Genomic DNA, 23,060 nt, shown 5'->3' on the forward strand with positions numbered 1-23,060 from the left:
TGGGCAGGAGGGTCAGAGCTTGGTTGGATTTTGTGTGGTGTGACTTAGTTGAGGTCTGATCTGGAGACAGGGAATTGGCATAGGTGCATTCTGTAGACTCGATTCCATGTGGGCAGGAACCAGGATTTAATTTCTCCTTACCTCAGGTTTATTCTTTGTAACGTGAGAGCTTACTTCTGGCTCTGTGTTCAGGGATCACTCCCAGTCATACTCAGGGGACTGAATATGATGCTGGGAATCAAACTGGGATTGACTCTGTGCAAGCAAGTGCCTTAATCCTTGTATTATCTCTCCAGTCCCCCAAATATATTTTAAGGCACTTGAGGTTGAAAAGAAAAGCTGTGTAAAGTCCCTCTCTGGATTATATGAGATACTCATTAAATGCTGAGGCATTATGACAGAAAGCATGATGATGTTCAAGTAGGATGTACTAGAAAAGGACTTTTACTGGGAAATTTGGAAATCTTTGAGGAAGAGAACTTTAGGCTACTCTTAGATTTTCTACAATGTCCTTGGTGTCTGGGAACAGAGAATAAAAGTTACTCGCATAGATACCTAAAAAGCCATGAATTAATTGTTTGTTTTATGAAGCACTCATGATAAGAACAATAACATTGTTTTCTTGAGTAAGACTCCTGGGTGGCTGAGTGACTCCACGGCCCTGAACATGCTAATAATTCTTAATAAGTGTTAATACTGCCATCAATGCAAAGGGGAGATGAAATGGACCTGGCTCACTCAGCAGAGCTCTATTTATTACATCAGAGACTAGCTCGAGTTGATGACTTTATGATACATTAGAAAATTGCTAATGCTAAATTGCAGCTCAAGTGAGCACTGGACACGATGCCAAAGTTTTTGGAAAGAATGAGTTTTTCTCCTAGATGTTTGGAAGGTTCTGACGACTACATAAAATAGGAGACTTCAGGGATGAGGGAGAAAATTGAAAATATATTAAGAAACGAGGAACCTGACAGGACTAAACTGAGTGCGGTAGGAAAAGAGCAGATTGTGCCACATAATAACGCTCACTGTTCTGGTAATGAGACACTTGCATTGCAACACAATGCAGAGCTTACATTCACTGGTCATATCAGGGCTTTCCTGATCGTAACTGAGACAAGCCTGTCTGGGTCCTTTTCTCTTATTATGTACCCTACCATATAACATAACTCTATAAAAACACATTAAGGCCTTTTGTAAAAATATAAAAAAGAGTTTTTATAGCTTACTGGAACATATTACTAACTTTCCAATTACTCTGACATGTTAGAATACATTGTCCTCTAGTAAATATCTAAATACTGATATTGGTTACATCACAATGTCATAATGTTTATAAACAGAAAGTCATTTATAAACAGAAATATATATATATTTTAATATTGTCCTTTCCAAGTGATGGGGCATGTCTATAGCAATGATAATGACATAGTAGAATTTCCATTCTGTATCAGATATCTCTGCTGATCAAATGTGTCATTTTATTTTATCTTTTTGCTTTTTGGGGTCACATCCAGAAATGCTCAGGGGTTACTTTTGGCTCCACACTAAGGAATTACTCCTGGCAATGCTCAAGGGACCATATGAGATGCTGGGGACCAAGCCCAGGTAGGATGTGTGAAAGGCAAATGCCCTACCTGCTGTACTGTTGCTACACCCCCTCAAATGTGTTATTTTATTAGAAAGTGTTACCAATTACAACATTAATTACCAAGTCATAAATGACAGTTCCCCACTCTAGACAACTCATTTGTTATTCTGGAGAGAGCTCTTCCAGTGGGCTACGAGGGAAAATACCTCAGTAAAACTTGGAGCTTACAGAACTAGAACATCTGACATTTGTAGTTTATAAGTAAATGTTCTCATTATGTGAATAAGAATATGTATGAGACATGCATTGAAGTAGGTTTCCCCCGATCCACCATCAGTTTTACTGAGACTACACTTTCTTCAACTTTTCTGTTCTTTCTCTCCCTCCAGCTCCAGTAATGCATACTCTTCTCCCCTCCCCATCAAATGAGAGTGGTTATGAACTTAGAAGTTTCATATTGTAGTCTTTCCAGTGTCTACTTTGGGTAAGTTTTCAATGAGAAAGATACCCAAATTAAACAAGAATCACTAAGTTATCAAATACTGGTGACTTCAGAGACTTTTAAGAGAGCTCTGGCATTGGTGGTCCATAGCTTCTGTGGTGTGGTCTAATTCTGACTCCACCACAGAAGATAGTCAAGATGGACTGGCTGATTCTTGGTTAATTTGTCAGCTTCAGAGATTGGTACTAGTTACCACAGCAAGACTGATCAATTCCGACTTGCAGCGTGGCTCAGCCACTTATCAGAATGTGCCACAGTTGCTCTGCCTCTCAATTTCCTTACTAACAGAGATTTTAGTACTTCCATATTTTGTGATGTTGGGCTCTATGACTCAAGCAGCTTTCTGCCACTTCAGTATGTGTATTGCAAACATTCAGAGTAACTACACATTCTTAGATAAAAGTGCAACATGGAAATTTTAGTTTTAATATTGAGAATGATGTAGCTGATAATTATGGTGACATTTATCCTTGAAACAGAATAATGACGAAGGGACCGATTTGAAGATTAAGTGAGATTCTAAATGTGCTCAGAATATACTGCCTGTTCTGAAGTTCACCCTGGGTACCACTAGAAAAATATATAAATACAGAAAAAAGAAAACGAAAGAGCTCATAATCTTATAATGCAACATTTCAGTGTTATGTGAAAAATCATTTTTTTGCATAAAACTTATGCTGTAAGAATTTCTTTCACACAATTAATGCTTTCATAAAATGTCATTTTTTGCATTTTATTTTATAGTATGATGATGGATATATCATACTTCTTTTAACTATCAAGTTAATGTCAGATATATGTTCTCAGCATACTTGCTAGTTCAGTGTAATAACATGTAACTGTACATATGTACATCATTGTTTGCATCTGTTCCCTTAGGTTAGTTGTTAGATGTGTAATTATGGAGTACAAAGAAATATGTGTTCTTATGATGGTTGATGGGGCATGGCAAACTGGGTTCCACAAAGGTTATAGCATGAGCACTTTCGCAAGAAGCATATGACAACATTTTTTAACTATCACAATTAGGAAAGACTTTCTAAATTATAGTGCAATTTAGAGGAATTGGTTCATTATGAAAAAAATTGATCATATTGTTTGTCTGGATATGCTTCTGCCTGGTTAATAAATAATTACTCAACAAACCAGGCTAGGGATAATTTTAAAATCAGAGAAGGCTTTCTGTTGCTTTTCTGGAACCACCACCACAGATGTTATGTAGACTGGACTTGCAGACTAGCATTTTTGAAGTTTTATTCTGCAGCTAATGTCAAAAATAAGATTTTGTTATACTTAATTCTCTCAGACTGAAGAGGGTGAGAGTAATGGAAGGAGGATGGGAGCTAAAAGGGATGGCATGGTCTCAGTCAGCCCTTCCTACTGTGGCCTTTCTCTGCAACCCCAATCAGCCCCTTTCTCCAGATATTGAATTGAGACTCAGAGCCTTCACATAACTTCTGAAGGCCACCCAGCTACAAAGGTACAAAGGGGAACAAATTCAATCTTGCTGGTTCCAAATTCCCTCTCCTTTCATTCTTCTGAGTTGCCATGTAGGGAAATAGTTTTGCAGAGCAATCATTTCTTATATGGCTAAAGGCTACTCTGAGGGGGATTTTGTTAGTCCCACATGGCAGAGAAGGATGGACTATGACATTGCCAGGGCAGGGTAGAGCTGGAACCTGAAAACAGGTCGAGAGCATCTAGCCACCACTTACTGGAAGGAGAAGCACAGGCTGGTGTTGTGGTCTGAGCAGGTCCCCATCCTTTCATGTTATAAGCCGAGACTTGAACAAAATACTGTTGACCCTGCAAAGTATTGAAATCGAGGCATCATGAGTGTGTTTTAGTCATTTGCATCCTAGATACAGATTCCTGTGCAGTTTGAATTTATTCTTCCCTTTGAGAAACCTACTACCTACACTTGAGCTTTTTAGTTTTTCCTGACCATTATGTTTGTATCTGATAATCAAAATATTTCCCATACACTTAGCTGTTTTTGTGTTTTTTACCCCAAATTGGAATAGCATATTTTTTCTGCCCCATGCCTAGCCTCTAAAATTATTCAATTATTTATTTGACATTTTTTTTACTCTCCCCCCCACCCTCACACACCCCTGCCATTTTTATTGGTGTACTGGTTGGAGCGATAGCCCAATGGGTAGGGCGTTTGCTTTGCACACGGCCGACCTGGCCAACCCAGGTTCGATTCCTCCACCCCTCTTGGAGAGACTGGCAAGCTACTGAGAGTATCTCGCCCACATGGCAAATAAGTGCACCATGATGTATCCGGTATGCCAAACACAGTAACAATAAGTCTCACAATGGAGACATTACTGGGCCAGCTCAAGCAAATCGATGAACAATGGGAGGATAGTGCTACAGTACTACAGTGCTACTGTGATTTACAATACTGTCAATGTTGGTGGTAGTTTCATGCATACATTATTCCAACATCATACTCACATGACTAATTATTAAGGTTCAGCAAAATTCTTACCTTCACCTCTTTCCTCCAGAGCCAATCCTTATAGCCACCATTACCTTATTTTCGTCAATCAACTGGCTTTGTAAAATTAAGTTAAATAAACGTTTTTCAGATTAGTATATAAAAAGTGTTCAGTGTTTTAGTGCCTGCATAGTATTTTTCAATGACTTAAAATATTCTCACTATTTAGCATGTTCTTAATTGGTGGGCATCTTGATTGTTTCTATATTATATGCCACAATAAACAATGCTGCAGTAGATATTTTTTTTTCTTTCTTTTTGGTTCACACCCGGAGATGCACAGGGGTTACTCCTGGCTTTGCACTGAGGAATTACTCCTGATGGTGCTCAGGGGACCATATGGAATGCTGGGAATCAAAAAAGGGTCAGCTGCGTGCAAGTCAAACGCCCTACCTGCTGTACTATTGCTCCAGCCCCACAATAGATGGAAGTGGCCTTGCCATCCCACCCCAGCCCCCCATCATTTTGTATGGTTTCATATTTTTGCTTTGAGGAGTTTTTTCCTGGTGAAACCAGAATTTGATCAAATATGCCTGCAAAAAAAATTGTAAAATGGTGTTTGAAGTAAAAAAAATTTTTTTGTAGATCCTTTGCTAGGGATTTAATAATGTTGGACCTACTATATTATAAAGTTAATATTTTTAGCATTAAAATGATTTTCTCTGTACCCTCAGGGCTATGGGGAATTTGCAGAAGTGTAAATCTACCTCTAAGCTTTTATGTGATTAGGAGAGTGTCTGCATTGCTCTCATTGGATGACCAAGTGGAAAAAACTTAATCCCTATAAAAATTAGTTCAAATATTAGAGAAACTCTCCATGGAGAGAAAGTTTTTCCATTTTTATCACCAATATCACTTTTTCTTTTAAGCAATGGAAATTCCCTAGAGTTCTCTTCTGGCTCTCTTCCATCTAATATTAATGATATAGGGTTGGGAATCAGTCTCCTGTTGATAGCATCTCTGGGGGCCACCCCTTGGATTTGTTTGTACTGGTAATCCAGTTTTGGCCCCTGGTGTAGACATATGATTAGGACTAAAAGTCAAGATTCTGTGGTGGTGACCCAACCAACAACAATCCTATTATAATTAGTTGGTTCAAACTTGAAAAGATGCAAGCCCAATACATTGTTTTAACACCGGATTTCAGGATTAAACCTTACAGATAACTGTTTTAATTGACTAACCTTTTAGAAAAACAACACAGAAAGTTTTTTCCTCTCCCTCTCACATTTGATGGTCCTAAGATAATAATTATTTGAATTGAGCCAAAAAATATACAGGCTTGATTTAAATCTACTCAAACAAATGGGATGAAAAAGAAAAGAGTTGCTAGTTGCTTTTCTTTTTCCGCTCTGCACATCTTACAAGTAATTAATGTTGGAGTTTAGATCAGTTAAACAAATAAGCAAAGTTTGTGTCCGATTTTCATTTACAGTTTAAAATGGTTCAGTTTACTGAGAAATGCAGCACCACATATAGTTTCTTTTTTGTGAAAGCAGATCTAGACAAATTTTTTTTTTAATCAGGGAAGAAGGATTTCTCTCAGGAAATTGTGTGACTCCAATTGATGACTGATCTCAACTGAGGCTGTGGGGGTGAGGCTTAGATGAGGTTGTTATTTTTACCATAAGACAGGGAGTCAAAATTGGATCTCTCAGAGCCTTTGATCCCTGCCCTACCCCACCCCCACAACCCGAAGATTAGACTGTGATCCAGAAAGCAGCAGCTTTCAAGACTTGTATGAGGCCCTTTCTTTTTCTGATCTCTGTAGAACATGGCAGCTTACAAAGTGGTTCATGCTGTCTGCTCACTCCTCTGTGAGGTTCAGATTATGGATACCAGACATATCATGCTTAACGAGTGGCAGTTGTTGCCAGAGGCCTGGGCGTTGGCTGTTGCTTCCAGAGTCGGCATTTGCTACCAAAATTCCAGCACAAACGTCAGGCAGAGGGCAATGGGAAGTTTAAAAGGAAGCATTTACCCTGGTAAGTCCAGTGATTGTGCATCTCAGTGACTGCAGGTTTTCCATGATAATCTCTCCAGCCAAAGGACAAAAGTTTTTAGACATGCTCCATTCCACTAGAAAGAGAGAGAGAGGGGGGAAAGAGAGAAGGCACAGAGAGAATGAGAGGGAGAAAGGAGGAAGAGGAAGAAAGAAGGGAAAAGGAAAAGAAAGAAGAGGGAGGAAGAGGAACAGAGGAAAAGGTTGGGGAGTAGCATGGGAAAAGAAAGAGAGAAAGGATGAATGGAAATGGGAGGGAGAATGAAATTCAGTCATATAATCCATATATCAAAAGTATCCCAGAAATACAACTATCAAAAACAGGAAAGGCCAAGTTTATCTTTTTGCAAATAATGGCACATCTTAATAATTCTATCTCCTTGGAATAATAATTCTGCTTTCAGGTTCATGATTATTTTTCAAAAAAAGAGCAAAAAATTTTTTTCAACTTGATAATAATGCCTAAAATACGCAGACGTTAAACTATACCAAAAATATGTATACAGAAACACCCATGTTCAGGCACACAATACATAAATCAGTTAATGCATATGAGTGAAGAGGATGTTGGTACTTTACGTTCTGTTCACTCCCCAAGTCAGCTTCCACATTCTATTGCAAGTGATGTTCTTACCCAGATTAAGACACCCCCTTTCCTTTCCCTTTATGTAAGTGACACCTTCACCAGCAAGTTTTCTCTACCTTTACTGCCTTGTAGGCCGCTTCCTTGGCTTTCTTTCTCCTTTCTAATACCTCTTCTAGGATTTCCCATTGCTTTCTTTCCAGCCCATGGATCTGGGATGTGGGGTTGACCTTTTCAGTGCTCTTTCCCCTCAACACCCAACAGCTCCAAATTGAGTATTAAATCACTGTAAAATCATCGAAGTTCTAACACTCACACTCTAAAAGATCCCATCTTATCATGAGACCACATTTTTAGTATTGGTTAAAAACCGACAGTCAGGAGGGATAACTTGTGCATCATCAGTTACACGTGTCTGAAGTGACAATTTATACATGGCAGGATATAAGACCTCCCTAGAGGAAGCAGGTAAGTAATTTATATGGAAGACAAGCACTGCATATTTTAAAAACTCATGATGACAAGCTGCAGGTATTTTATTTTTGTATAACTGTTTTTGCTTAGGTACTAGGATTTATAATATTGTTACTCATACTTTTCGTGGAGGCATCATTCCATCACCACATCCACCACCAGACAATTTGCTTCCCTCCACTACCTTGGTGTCCCAAGATACCCTCCTCCACACTACATCCCACCACGTAAGTTCTATAGTTCTATAGACAAAATTTTCAGTTATGATGACTGTATTTGTTCTCTTACTATGCATCCTTTGTATTTTATATTTGGGATAGATCTCTCTCCTTTTTTAAAAAATTGTGGTGAATATGGGGCTGGAGCAATAGCACAGCGGGTAGGGCATTTGCCTTGCAAGGGGCCGAGCCAGGTTCAATTCCCAGTATCCCATATGGTCCCCTGAGCACTGCTAGGAGTATTTCTGACTGCATGAGACAGGAATAACCCCCGTGCATCACCAAGTGTGACCCAAAAACCAAAAAAAAAATTTTGGTGAACAAAGCTAAACTCCTGAAATTCCACAAAACAGTAAATTAATGATGAAGTGAAATATTTTTTTCCAAAAAATGTCTTTTTTTATAGGTACATAACTAAAAAAATAAATACTGTGAATAATTTTGTGATAGTACATTTTAAGATTTTATAAGCAATAGATAAACCTTATAAATGTAAAATTAGTAAGAATTAAAGCCATCTACCACAAGCCTACAGCAAGCATCATCCTCAATGGGGTAAAACTGAGAGCCTTTCCTCTAAGATCAGGGACGAGACAAGGATGTCCACTCTCTCCACTGCTGTTCAATATAGTACTGGAAGTACTTGCAATAGCGATTAGGCATAAAAAGATATTAAGGGCATCCAGGTAGGAAAGGAAGAAATCAAGCTCTCACTATTAGCAGATGATATGATACTATACTTAGAGAACCCTAAAACCTCTGCCAAGAAACTCCTAGAAACAATAGACTTGTATAGTAAAGTGGCAGGCTATAAAATCAATACCCAAAAGTCCATGACTTTTCTATACGCAAATAGTGAAAGAGAAGAAAGTGACATGAAGAAAAGAATCCTGTTCACAATTGTGTCCCAGAAAATCAAGTACCTAGGAATCAGCTTAACAAAGGGAGTAAAGGACCTGTACAAAGAAAACTACAAAAAGCTACTTCAGGAAATAAAAGAAGACACGAGGAAATGGAAAGATATCCCCTGCTCATGGATCAGGAGAATTAACATTGTCAAAATGGCAATAATTCTCAAAGCACTGTACAAATTCAACGTGATCCCTATTAGGATACCCATGACATTCTTCAAAGAAATGGAGCAAACACTCCTGAAATTTATTGAAACAATAAGCTCCCACGAATAGCTAAAAATTCTTGGGAAAAAGAAAATGGGAGGAATCAACCTCCCTAACTTCAAACTCTACTACAATGCAGTAATAATTAAAACAACATGGTACTGGAACAAAAGCAGAGCTGCAGACCAATGGAACAGGTTTGAATATACTGACATCTCCCCACAAGCATATGATCATCTAATCTTTGATAAGGGGGCAAGAAAAGTGAAGTGGAGCAAGGAAAGCCTCTTTAACAAATTGTGCTGGCAAAACTGGACTGCTATATGTAAAAAAGTGGGTTCAGATCTCTGCCTAACGCCATGTACAAAAGTAAGATCAAAGTGGATTAAAGACCTCAACATCAGATGGAAATCCATAAGGTACATTGAAGAAAGAGTTGGCAAAACCCTCCATGACATTGAAGCTAATGGTATCTTCAAAGATGTTATGCCACTGGCCAAGCAAGTGAAAACAGAGATAGACAAATGGGACTATTTTAAACTAAGAAGCTTCTGCACCTCCAAAGAAACAGTGACCAAAATACAAAGACAGTCTATGGAATGGGAAAGGATATCCGCCGAATACACATCTGACAAGGGGTTGATATCAAGGATATACAAAGTACTGGTTGAACTCCACAAGAGGAAAACATCCAACTCTATAAAAAAAAATGGGGCAATGAAATGAACAGAAACTTTCTCAGAGAAGAAATCTGAATGGCTAAAAGGCACATGAGAAAATGCTCCACATCATTAATCATCAGGGAGATACAGATCAAAACCACAATGAGATATCATTTCACACCACAGAGACTGGCCCACGTTCACAAGAACAAAAGCAACCTGTGTTGGCATGGATGTGGCGAGAAAGGGACCCTCCTTCACTGCTGGTGGGAATGCCGACTGGTTCAACCCTTTTGGAAAACAGTATGGATGACTCTCAAAAAATTAGAAATTGAGCTCCCATTTGACACAGCAATACCACTCCTGAGAAAATATCCCAGAGAAGCAAAAAAGTATAGTCGAAATGACCTCTGCACTTGTTTGTTCATTGCAGCACTCTTTACAATAGCCAGAATCTGGAAAAAACCTGAGTGCCCGAGAACAGATGACTGGTTAAAGAATCTTTGGTACATTTACACAATGGAGTACTGTGTAGCTGTTAGAAAAGATGAAGTCATGAAATTTACATACAAGTGGTACTACATGGAAAGTATCATGTTAAGCAAAATGAGTCAGAAAGAGAGGGATAGACATAGAAAGATTGCATTCATCCGGGGAACATAAAGTAACAAAATAGGAGACTAACACCCAAGAATGACTGAGATTAGTACCAGGAATTTTGCTCCATGGCTTAGAGGGGAGCTACACATGCTAGGGGAAAAGGCAGCTCAGATAGAGAATGGAACACCAAATAAAGGATGTTGGGGCATCCTCCCAGGATGGGAGACGCATGCTGAAAGTAGACTAGAGAGCAAGCATGATTAACACTCAATGCCTCTTTTGCAAACCACAACACCCCAAAGGAGAGAGAGAGAACAAAAAGGTATGCCCTGCCACAGATGCAGGATGGGATAGGAGGGATGGGGGGTGGGAGGGATACTGGGATCCGTGGTGGTAGGAAATGGGCACTGCTGGAGGGATGGGTATTTGATCATTGTATAATTGAAACCCAAGCACAAAAATTTGTAAGTCTACAACTGTACCTCATGGTGTCTCACTAATAAAAATAAAAAAAAAACGTAAAAATATTTAAGGGGAGAATTTGGATAGGCCTATAAAAGTATAAAAGTGTGTTTTATCTTCAGAAAGGGAATATTGGTTTTGTATTAGAAAGATATTATACTATAGATAATATTATAAGTCATTTTGGATCTTGGTGCCTTTATTCCTCAACTCTGAGAAATTCTTTTCTTTTTAAAATTTTTGTAGGAGTATTGCTATTTATTCAGCCATTGATTAGCTGATTGAATTGGGCATGAAATCCACCTTAATTTAAAAAAATTTTTTTTTATATTTATTTATTGAATCACTGTGGGAAAAGTTACTAAGCTTTCAGGTTTAAGTCTCGGTCATACAATGGCCAAACACCTTTCCCTTCACCAGTACTCATTCTTCACCACCAAGAACCCCAGTATACCCCCCCCCCTACTCCTCCAAATGCCTGTGAGGCAGATGATTTCCACTTAAGTCTTCTCTACATTGATTACATTCGTTATTTTGACAAAAGATGCACCATTATTGTTTAGAATTTTCCCCCAAACAATCAGAATTGCTGAAAAGGCATTGTGAAATATTTTGTTTTCTATAGCTGGTTATGAGAATCATATCATGTCACGTGGCCATGGTTTTGTATTTCTGCAAAGAGCCCTATAATAGCAAGATTGGTTTCTGTGTGTCTGGTGTTATGGCTGTGCCGGAGAGTCGTTCGTGGGGGACAATTCGTGACCTTGGTAGGGCGTGAAGGATGTGCTGGTACTGCCCCCTTTCCATGAGACTGCAGTTGCCTGTCACCACCGGCTCGTACCTGGCTTTCCTATAAGTTCTGAGGTGGCAGCCACCTTGCTGCCAGGGGGGGAAAAGGTGGAAGGGAGCAACACCCTTTCCCTCCTGGGGAGGCATGGCGCCGTAGTTTAACACATGGTCCATTCACTTTTCTTCTGCAAACTGCTGGGCCCTGGACTAAGTCCTTTTGCCTCTGGAGCCATGGCCATGCCAGAGAGCCGCTTTTGGGGGGCAACTCATGACCTCAGTAGGGTGTGAAGGACGATCCGGTACCGTCCTCCTTCCCATGAGACTGCAGTTGCCCCTTCACTGCAGGTTCATACCTGGCTTTCCAATAAGCTCTGAGTGGCGGCTACCTTACTGCCACGGGGGAAAAAGGCAGAAGGGAGCAACACCCTTTCCCTCCCGGGGAGGCATGGCACCGTAGTTTGACGCATGGTCCATTCACTTTTCTGCCGCAAGATACTGGGCTCTGGATTAAGTTCTTTTGCCTCTGGAGCCATGGCCGTGCCAGAGAGCCACTTTTGGGGGGCAACTCGTGACCTCGGTAGGGTGTGAAGGACGAGCTGGTACCGCCGCACTTCCCATGAGACTGCAGTTGCCCCGTCACCACCGGCTCATACCTGGTTTTCCAAGAAGCTCTGAGCCGGCGGCCACCTTGTATGCAGTCCATATTCACTTCTGCCAAAAGTCACTGGGTTTCAAGATTTGTTTCTGAGTCTCTGGTATCGTGACTATTAATCAGCTTGATCAGGAGCCAGAGAGGCCGTTTGTAGGCTGTGACTCGGGGTCTTGTTGGGCTGGGGAGAAAGAGTCGGCTCCACCCCCATCTGGTGAGGCCCCGTGTGTCTCGTCACTGTAGGCCCAAACCTGACTGTCCTGTGGCCTCTGGAGGATGGTGGTCACCTGGCCACCAGGGGGAACAGGCCAAGGCACGAAATCTATTCCCACCTGGAGTGGACCAGCCCCAGTAACCTACTGCAGGAACAGGACACATTTCTGCCACATGTTCTGAGATTCGTTTCTGAGACTCTGGGATCATGGCTATTAAGCGGTTTGATCAGGAACCAGAGAGGCCATGCCTCCAATTATATAGCTGAGCCGGAGGTGGTTTGTGAGTGTGTCTTCCACATACCTAACTTTTGGCCGTTTACTTTCTTGGTAAACTTTGTCCCAAGTTTTTGGGGTCTGGCCAAAGGTACAGCAGCAATTTTGGGGTATCTGAAAGTCTGACATTGCCATCAGGCTGCTGATGCACTCACCTCACAGGTACAGATTGACCTGCTGGTGGCACCATACCCCCAACTCTGAGAAATTCTTATCAATGATTTCTTTAACTATTGTTTCTCCTTCTCCTATCTCCAAACCACACTTTCCAGGCTCTTCCTGATAACTCTTCTCCAGCCTTGAGCAGTTCCTTGGAGGTTTAAGTTTTGGCTTCTTTAGACTCCACATGTTTTCTCCAAGTTGTGATCTTATTTACTTTTATGGCTCCAACAATGTCTCCCCAAACCATAATTCTAGGCCTAACTCCCTCTGGAACTCTAACTTCTTGCAAATCTCCACTGAGTATCCACTAAACACTTCTAACCAGAATGTTTTTCCTTTGTTTTCTCTTTGTCCTCTCATTTTAGCACTGTCACTCATGCCCCGATCTCTGATCACTGCTGCCTCCTTTGGCCTCCCAACTTCTCAAAGTAAATTGATCACTAAACCCAGAACTTTTAAGATATCTATAAATCTCTCCACCTTACATCCCACAGCATTGAAAAACAATAATAAGCACCCAAAATAGACTTTCTTTTTAACCAGGGACATAATATTCTTTTATATGAATCTTCTCCTCCAGCTTCTTATCTTTGAAGTTCTCAAGAATATTATAAAACCTTAATTAGAATAAAATTATTAAGGTTAGATGTTAATCTAAAATCTGACCTATACCTTTTATAAAATAATTTATCATTGATGGGCATTTTGATATATTATATATGTATCATATTCCCTCCCCTCCAAATGTTTCTGTTTATCAGTTATTGGGTTTTAAAAAATTCATCTCTGAAAGTCAAATTGAACAAAGATTGTAAACAAAGAAGTAACATTGCATATCATTCTACCAAAAAGAAAAACAAACAAAGAAAAATCATTGAGAGTGTTCACATGGAAATCAGTAAACATGCAAGGACATCCAGAAATAGCAGAAAAGGGAAAATTTTGTGAAACAAAATATCTACTTGTCACTGAGACAGGGCAAGTGACAGGTGTGGTGGAGCTCCTGGAGGCCGGTTGAGAATCAAGACTTTTGATTCAAGGCAAAGGATTCAAGGTGACTTCCCCAAAGGAGAGAACTAGGGAGTAGTGGGAACACCACAGTCTGGGAGCAAGCAACTGACAAAAAAATGCACAAAAATAGAGTCTTTAAAATTTCTGAAGAAACTACTTTTGAATAAAAACCATGTTCTATTGAAATACATTTTGCAAAACATATTTAAATGTAGGAAAGAATGCTTCTTGGAAAAAACAATGCAAAACAAAAGAGATAGGATTGTAAGGAGATTTGATCCTCAAGTGGGAGTTTAGAAGAAGGGTTAAGTATTTAAATTGACAAGATTTAACTGTACCTTGGGCTTCAAAAGGGAAGGGGAGGGAGAAAGAGAAGATTCTCCTGGAAGAAAATAATGTTTTTATGTTGGAATGACCAATTTGTTCTATGGCAATAAGAAGTGTTTCCCCTTCCTGTGTTTCTCTGAATTGGTGGATCCTTTTGGCTTTGTACTTACAAAGTTTGTTGTGGGTGGGAAGCCATACTAAAGGGTGCCCTCAGAATTAACTCCCGGCACTGTGCTCAATAATCATTCTTGGCAGTGCTCAGGGAACCTTATACACACTGGAGAATTGGGCTGTACTACCTGTCTCTACTAATACTATCCTATTTCTATGGCCCCAAACAATTTTATAATAAAGATCAAGTCAATTCTTTCTCCTTAGGTCTGAGAAGTATATGTAGAGTTTCATCAGGGTATAGATGATAGAAGTTAAAAATTGGCAAGAAAGACACCAGACAAAACATAGGTGTTTATTGTTTCTTAAAATTTGGCTCTTGCTAAACTGTGATATTTCATTTTTTTAAAAATCTAAGCTCTATAAACACAGAAGCACTTAGGCAGGAGAGTTTTAATTGACCACTACTGTCCCCTGAAGACAGTTTCATAAAACACAGGTCAAAAATATGAGATATAAAGAGCTACTGAGGATTTGGCCTTGTCATTTGAAGCCTACAATGTGTGGAAAAATGTCACAGAATCAGTGACAGGAGTAGAAAATTTATGATCACATATGTTAGGGTGCACCCCTCTCTTGACATCAACGATCACTTCTTTGTAGAATGGTGAGATCCTGGTAGTGAATTCGCAATACAGCTCACGGAGGATCCTGATTGTAGGATCACCATTCTACAAAGAAGTGATCGTTGATGTCAAGAGAGGGGTGCGGCAGGGTGATACCATTTCACCGAAACTCTTCAGTGCCACCCTCGAGAACATCATGCGACGACTGGAATGGGAAGGAATGGGAGTGAAGATAGATAGTCGGCAACTACACCACCTCCGCTTTGCTGATGACATTGTTTTAATAACACCAAACATCAGCCAAGCGGCACAAATGCTGGCCGACTTTGACCGTGAGTGTGGAAAGGTAGGACTACAGCTGAATCTTACGAAGACAATGTTTATGAGAAACAGCCTTGTTCCTGATGCCCCATTCGCTCTCAATGGAACGACCATCTCCGAATGCAACAGCTATGTGTACCTAGGTCGAGAGGTCAACATGACAAATGACCTGGCACCCGAGCTGCGCAGGAGGAAGAGAGCGGCTTGGAACGCCTTCAAGAACGTCGAAGAAATAGCTAAGAGGACGAAGAACCTCGGGCTCTGGGCACATCTCTTTGATTCCACTGTTCTTCCTGCATTAACATATGCCTCAGAGACCTGGGCCCTGCGCAAACAAGATGAGAACGCTATTCAGGTCTCCCAAAGAAGAATAGAAAGAGCTATGCTTGGAATATCACGTTTCACTCAAATGAGAGAGAGAATCCGGAGTTCTGACATCCGTCGATGATCAAGGATCAGGGACGCTGTCTCATTTGCCAAGGTGTCGAAAATCAGATGAGCTGGTCACGTAATGAGATTTAAAGACAACCGTTGGACTAGAGCTGTTACTGATTAGATTCCACGGGATGTCAAGAGACCACGTGGCCGCCCACCTACCAGATGGTCAGACTTCTTCGTCAAGATCATGAACGATCGGTTTGAGGCCCTTCATGTTCCCGGAGCGAACAGATGCCATTGGGCTACACTAGCACGCGACAGGGACAAATGGAGATGTTACTGGCGCCCGCTCGAGCAAATCGACGACTAACGGGAAGTTAAGTGATTAAGTGATTAAGTGATGTTAGGGTGCACAAGCAAAGAACATGGTCTGAAGTTCAGGTGAGTTTCAAGTCTCCTGGTATGTATTGTGTGCTTAAAATATGTTTTTAGCTAACAATACTCAAGCTACCGAGAGTATCTCGCCCGCATGGCAGAGCCTGGCAAGCTCCCCGTGACGTATTCGATATGCCAAACACAGTAACAACAAAGTCTCCAATGGAGACGTTACTGGGCCCGCTTGAGCAAATCGATGAACAACGAGAGGACAGTGACTGTGACTTAAGCTCCAGTTTAGCTTTTTGAAAGGTAAAAATCACACAAAAGAAAAGGCACAAAAAATAATATTGCAGCAATGTCTGCCATCTGATTTTTTTTAAATAACCTATTTTCTAGAGCTCATGTCTGAAGAATGGTTGATTCATCACGTTTGTATGTAGAGAAACTGTAAAAATTAGACTCTTGCCTTTTACCCAGTCTTTATCCAAACCCTTCCCTTGGGCCTCACAATCCTTGATTGCTTATGTTGTTATTTTTCTCTTTTGATATGTTCTCCTCTTGCCCCCAATCTTTTTCCCTTTCATTCAAGCAGGCCTGGTGCAATATCCTTTTCCATAATTTTTCCTCATTTTCCAAAGGAAGGTCTTATGCCAGTTTCCCCAAAGCAATTTTATTTTTTGTTTATTTGTGTTTTGGGACACACCCGGCTGTGCTCAGGGCTTACTCATGGCTCAGGGTACCATATGGGACACCTTACCCACTATACTTATCTCTCCAGCCCCAGCAATTTTAATGTATCTCTAGCACTTCTTTGCTTTTTTTTAGTATTATTATTATTTTTAGAAAGAGATTTCTCCCTTTTGTACTCTGTAAACGCTTAGAAGGCAAAGACCATGTTGGATTAATTCTTGCTTCCAAAACTCCTGTCAGCACCTGGTGTAACGTAGGTGACTCTAGAAATATGTGAATCAAATCTTGAAATTTTGGAATGTTGAAAGTCTAAGGTAGACAGAAACTTGATGCTGCTATATAAAGAATAAGAAAACAGTGTCAGAGTAGAAAAATTGCAATCAAAAGGCAAAACAGAATCTGCTTGAGCTGTGCAGTTGAGATGGAAATTAACTCCTGGTTTTTAGATTCCCAGTATCCCTGACTCTTAACTTACCCCTACCACTTCCCAAACCCCCTTTAAAAAGGGCTTATTTCCTATTTATTATCAGCACTTCTATGGAACCAAAACAGCACTTTGACTGGCCACACTCACCCCGGCGCCTTAGCTAATGAATGGAATTTGGCTAGACTGCCCAGCCCAGCACCCGCACATTATGAAATCTTCCCCTGATCCATCTAATTGTTCAGTTTCTAACCTTTCAGGCCAACCATAGCACAAGAGGAAGAATGCGGGAGAGAGGGAGGTGCCGTGAAACCCCGAGAGAGATCAAATACGGTTATTTCTAGAGATGATAAGATGAGTCTTGCCGAAGCCTGAACCCGCGCAACACTTGTGGGTTTTAAATTGGGAACTGACGTGAAAACTCTGGATCTGGGAATCCTGTTTAGCCCTGGCAAAATACGAGGCTGGAGCTGCTTGCATTTAAAAAATTTTTTTTTTTACTTTAAATTCCCTTGGTAGTCCTAGGAGCAGGGGCATGCATTACTTTCAAACAAGAATCTTTATTGTTTGCATAGCACACAGTCTTCCAGTTAATTAGAAAAACATTTTTTCCCAAATTAAATTTCCCTAGAAAAACAATGATTTAAATTAAGGGCAAACTTTTTCCCCCCTTCCTCTTCTTTTGGTCACTGGTAAAGCCTTCTTGCTGCACCCACAACTCAAGAACATTAAAAGCCAAGTTGGAATTAGAAGGCTATATTAATTTATTTATTGTCAGATTCTGCCACCCATACATATAAACTGTGCCTATCAGCACATACTGCCTCCTGTGAGTTTCGCTCAACCAACTGCATACAGGAACACACAGGAAACAGGAGGTCTGAATGTTTGGGGTTTTGGAATACATAAGTACTGCAAGTTATCATCCCCAAAGAGAGTTCTACATCTGGTTCATTTGCTTCTTTATTTCTTCCTAATAGTTCACTCTAAAACTACTTTAACTGAAGTTCATTCTTTCTCTTGGTACCCTTGACTTTCTAAATGAAAGGGATTATCCCCGTGTGTGTGTGTGTGTGTGTGTGTGTGTGTGTGTGTGTGTATGTGTGTAATTCTTATTACTATGAACAGTTCTTTTTCCAAGCTGAGCACCAAGTGAGTGTTTATTGTCCGTCTCCCCATCAGTCTTCCAGCAGCCTAGCAGTGGCCAGCCCACTGTCTCCAGTGAAATTTCTGGAGCCTTTCTTTGTCACTTTAACAGACTCCCTTCAAACAATTGCCCTTCACTGCAGTTTGGTGATGAGGAACTCTGAACAACCCATACTAGGTCAGCTATAGCAAGCTGTATCTATAGCAAGCCCCAGATCATACAGAAACCACTATCTCCCTTTATTTTTATGAATATATTTCCTTAGCAGATTCACCTGCTGATTTTCCTAGAACATTAAATGAAGAATTAAGTAAGTCTTTTTTGGTATGTGTCACTCCTCCACATCTCCCCCACCCCCCCCCCCCCCCCAGCCAACTGCCACAGCTCAGTGTACAAAAATTCTATTTATCATGTCACATCAAAGCATAGGTGGTGTGATAGAGAGACTTTCAAAAATTATACAAATTGGGAGATGGACGAGGTTAGGGCTTTGCCCAAATCCATATTTGGATAGGATAAATGAGTGGGATTCTCGAGTTGACCCATGTGGCTCAAGAGTGTTGATGGCTAAAATAACAAGGATATGGAAGTAAACCAGTGACTAAATAGTCATCATTAAAAATTAAACTGTAGGAACAAGGGAGATAGCTCAATGGTCAAGGGGGTATATGCGTTGCATGTTCTGGGCCCAAGAGCAAACCCCAGGACCACATGCTCCTACAAGCATCTCTGAGTATAGTCCTGGTGTCCCTGGAACACTGCTGGGGTGGTCCTGGAGGCCTCTAGCACTGCCAGGCTGAGCAGAGTGGCATTATTACTGCATTATGGGAATACATACAGTGGGTATGTCACTCTACATGTCTCTCAGGCTGTTTAGTGGCATTACATTGGTAGCCTGAAATTGGTCGTGGTGGGAATATTTATGTCAAGTGCTATAAAATAGGAATTGATGTTTTATTTTGTGGGATGACTAAGCCATTTATCAGCACACAAACACACACACACACAAAATACAAAGATACACAAAGGAGAACTAGTATAGAATAGGTAGCCCAAATATAATATATTTAATCTCTGGCCCTTTATAGGAAAAAATTAATAAAGTAGATTGAATAAAAAAGATTTCTGTGGCAGTTTTTGTGAGTTTTTTTTTGTTTTTGCATCACACCCAGCAATGCACAGGGGTTACTCCTGGTTCTGCACTCAGGAATTACTCCTGGCGGGGTTCAGGGGACCATGTGGGATGCTGGGAATTGAACCTGGGTCAGCTGCATGCAATGCAAATGCCCTAACTGCTGTGCTATGACTCCAGCTTCATTTCTGTGGCTTTCATGTTGTGATCAGTACCCCAAAACTGGGAACATATCATTTCAGGATTTGAAAACTATTACTTGTTTCAACAAAGAAATCAACATTATTGGTGAATGAATGGTTTCAAGATGAGTCTGTTGCATAGTTTTATTTTCTTAAAGTAAATGGAAACATTAACCAATACTTATACAGGAACTTCACTTATTCACTGTAGCTATAGGTTTACATCAAATTCAAGCTCTTGATAAAAATAAAAGAATCCTGGAAGAATCAGTAAGGCATAAAAACTTATAATAATGCCTGTTGTTTAACTACTATGTGCTATGTATCCTTTCTGTCAGTAAAATGTATAGTGATGTATATATATTTATGCATATAAGTACATAAAGTATATAAAAACCTAGATAATATATATGTAGATATGCAGATATGTAGTATAGGTATATAACATATGCCAAAAAAATTCCCCAGAGAGCCACTTACTAAGAAGTTACCATAATCCTACTGGAAAAATGCTAGGTGATTACTCAGACTCTAAGTGTGAAAGAATCCTGACAGCAGTTTGTAGAATATGGAAAGTACAGTTCTTTCATGCTAAATTCTGGTTAACATTCTGTTACCAGGAGCAAGAGTGAGCTACACTAACTTCTTGAGGAGGCAGGAGGAGCACAGTAAAGGAATCTGGGGCAGAATTTCAGTTACCAAACAGTCACCATCTGGGAGGTCTTCCAAGTGGCCAGGCACAAGGCACTGGGCAGTACAGGTGTCCAGGCTCCCTGCGTCAATTCTTGCCCAAGCCAAGACTAGCCCAAGAACTGGCACAACCCACAGTCTTCAGGGCGGCCTTCCATGAACTTGATTACAATAAGGATGGTAGAGTCAGGAGCCAACCAACAGAAACCTAGAGGGGGACTGATGTATGTCAGAACATAGCAGTCCAGTTCTCCTGAGGGCCTGGAGGAATGCCAAGCCTGAGAAGAATTACTGGGGCTTTATTATCATTATTGTCTTAGAGTTATATTGTTTTTATTTTGCTATTTTTTCATGATGAATGTATTTTATTGCATGGTTATCTAGGTTTTGTGAATGGTACTTTTAGGATACTGTGGAACTAAAAACAGGCATGTTGATCATTAACTCATACAACTGTGTGGCTTTTCCTTTTCCTTGGATTGATGCCATAATCTTGAATTATGAAATGTGCAGAGAGATTTCCACTTGTGTTACACTCCTTCTTAAGAGATACTGTCCAGGTGATGTTTTTTATTCATAAAAGAAGCACAAGCTTTTCAAAGGCTGCAATGGATGTAGCACTCGGACTGAAGATCAAGTGACAAGAGACCTGAAGTTTGGCTTGGAGGCCCTGTCACTCTTCCTCTGAGAATGGGCAATGTCTGACACCAGTTCTCCTGGGATGCTGAGATTTTTGTTTTTTGTTTGCAGGAGCAGTGATGTCCTTCTTGCCTGTAGGGAGAGAGTGCTGGCAAGCTGTCATAATTCTAAAGGCTACAACACAGAGAAGCACAGAATCAGCAGTCTGATTCACACACACACACACACACACACACACACACACACACACACACACACACACTGTCCAAGATATGAGGCCAAGTCACAGCTTTCTGAACTCTCTTGGGCCCTTATGGAATTAAAATAACCAGCCACTGGGGCAAAAGCAAAAACATTCTAATTTTTTTGCCAGACAAGGAGACTTCATTCAGAAAAGGGCACGCTAGTTGTTTTTTTCTTCATTTCCCTATTACACCCATTTTAAACATCTCATTTTTCCCCCTTCTAACTTTAACAAATAAAGCTCCTTGAGGACAGAACCCATGCCATAGTGATTTTTGGGTACCCACCCCATTCTCTCTTGCATAGGTATGGAATAGTTGCTGAGATCAAACAGATATGACTTATATGTGGGCATGGATAACTGGGATGGGGGGCAACCTCCATAGTTCTATTTCTCCCGCTGTAATATGCAAACTAAAGACTCCTTCGCTCAACATTTCACCTAATTTCTGAGCTCTATTTTGCACTACCCCTTACTTTTCCTCTGTACTCCAGGAAAGGAAAACTGTTTACCAGATTTTGTTTGTTTTGTTTTGTTTTGTGTTTTTTACTGGTAATTTCATCATTTAATTCTCACAATATTCCTGTGAGATAGGTGATATCATTCATTCAATAATTCTACACATTTAATATGTAGTAGAATTGGGATGTAATAGCCAGATCTGTAACTTATGAGTGATGGGATAAAATCTCCAACTCTTGTCCTGGCTTAGAAAACCCTTACTGGTCTGGGCCTTCTCTATCTTTTAGTTCACTTTTGTGACCCTCATTTTGTTCCCATTTTTTTCTCTGATATTTAGATCCTCAAATATGTCAGGCTTTCTCATTCACATATCACTTGATCACTTGGTATCCCGTTACTCATCGATTTGCTTGAGTGGGCACTGGTAATGTCTCCATTTGTCCCTGTCATGTGCTAGTGTAGCCCAATGGCATCTGCTCATTCTAGGAACATGAAGAGCCTCAAACTGATCGTTCAGGGTCTTGATGAAGAAGTCTGACCATCTCGTAGGTGGGTGGCCACACAATCTTTTAATGTCCCGTGGAATCCAGTCGGTAACGGCTCTCTAGTCCAGTGGTCATCTTCAAATCACATTATGTGTCCAGCCCAACTGATTTTTGACGCCTTGGCAAACGAGACAGCATCCCTTATTCTTGACCGTTGACAGAGGTTCGGAACTCCAGATTCTTTCTCTCACTTGAATGAAGCAGGTTACTCCAAGCATAGCTCTTTCGATTCCTCTTTGGGAGACCCGAAGAGCGTTCTCATCCTGTTTTTGCAGGGCCCAGGTCTCTGAGGCATATGTGAATGCAGGAAAAACAGTGGAATCGAAGAGATGTGCCTGGAGCCAGAGGTTCTTCATCCTCTTAGCTATTTCTTCGAAGCTTTTGAAGGCGTTCCAAGACGCTCTCTTCCTCCTGTGCAACTCAGATGCCAGGTCATTCGTCATGTTGAGCTCTTGACCTAGGTACACATAACTGTTGCATTCGGAGATGTTCATTCCATTGAGAGCGAATGGAACATCAGGAATGAAACTGTTTCTCATAAACATTGTCTTCTTGAGATTCAGCTGTAATGCAATCTTTTCACACTCACAGTCGAAGTCAGCCAGCATTTGTGCCACTTGGCTAATGTTTGGTGTTATTAGAATGATGTCATCAACAAAGCGGAGGTCGTGTAGTTGCAACCATCTATCTTCACTCCCATTCCTCCCCATTCCAGTCATTGCATGACGTTCTCAAGGGTGGCACTGAAGAATTTTGGTGAAATGGATCGCCCTGCCAAACCCCTCTCTTGATGTCTATGATCACTTCCCTGTAGAATGGTGAGATCCTGGTAGTGAATCCGTAATACAGCTCATGGAGGATCCGGATGTATTGAGTTTGAACGCCCTGTTTGGCTAGGGCTTCGATGACTGCTTCCATCTCAACAGAATCAAAAGCCTTCTTTA

At 40.6% G+C, this 23,060-nt stretch overlaps 1 protein-coding gene across 1 annotated transcript in view; it reads right to left on the minus strand.

Moving 5' to 3' along the window:
• ANKFN1 (ankyrin repeat and fibronectin type III domain containing 1) overlaps positions 1 to 23,060 on the minus strand; it is a 291,487-nt gene that overhangs the window by 77,020 nt on the left and 191,407 nt on the right. Inside the window, exons 7-8 of the mRNA XM_056127289.1 lie at positions 6,584 to 6,681; positions 3,812 to 3,902 (exon numbers count right to left, since the gene is read on the minus strand). Coding sequence (XP_055983264.1) covers positions 3,812 to 3,902; positions 6,584 to 6,681 — 189 coding nt within the window. The remainder of the gene's footprint in view (positions 1 to 3,811; positions 3,903 to 6,583; positions 6,682 to 23,060) is intronic.

Source organism: Sorex fumeus, unplaced genomic scaffold (genome assembly GCF_029834395.1).
Source record: "Sorex fumeus unplaced genomic scaffold, SorFum_2.1 ptg000063l, whole genome shotgun sequence".
Taxonomy (NCBI): domain Eukaryota; kingdom Metazoa; phylum Chordata; class Mammalia; order Eulipotyphla; family Soricidae; genus Sorex; species Sorex fumeus.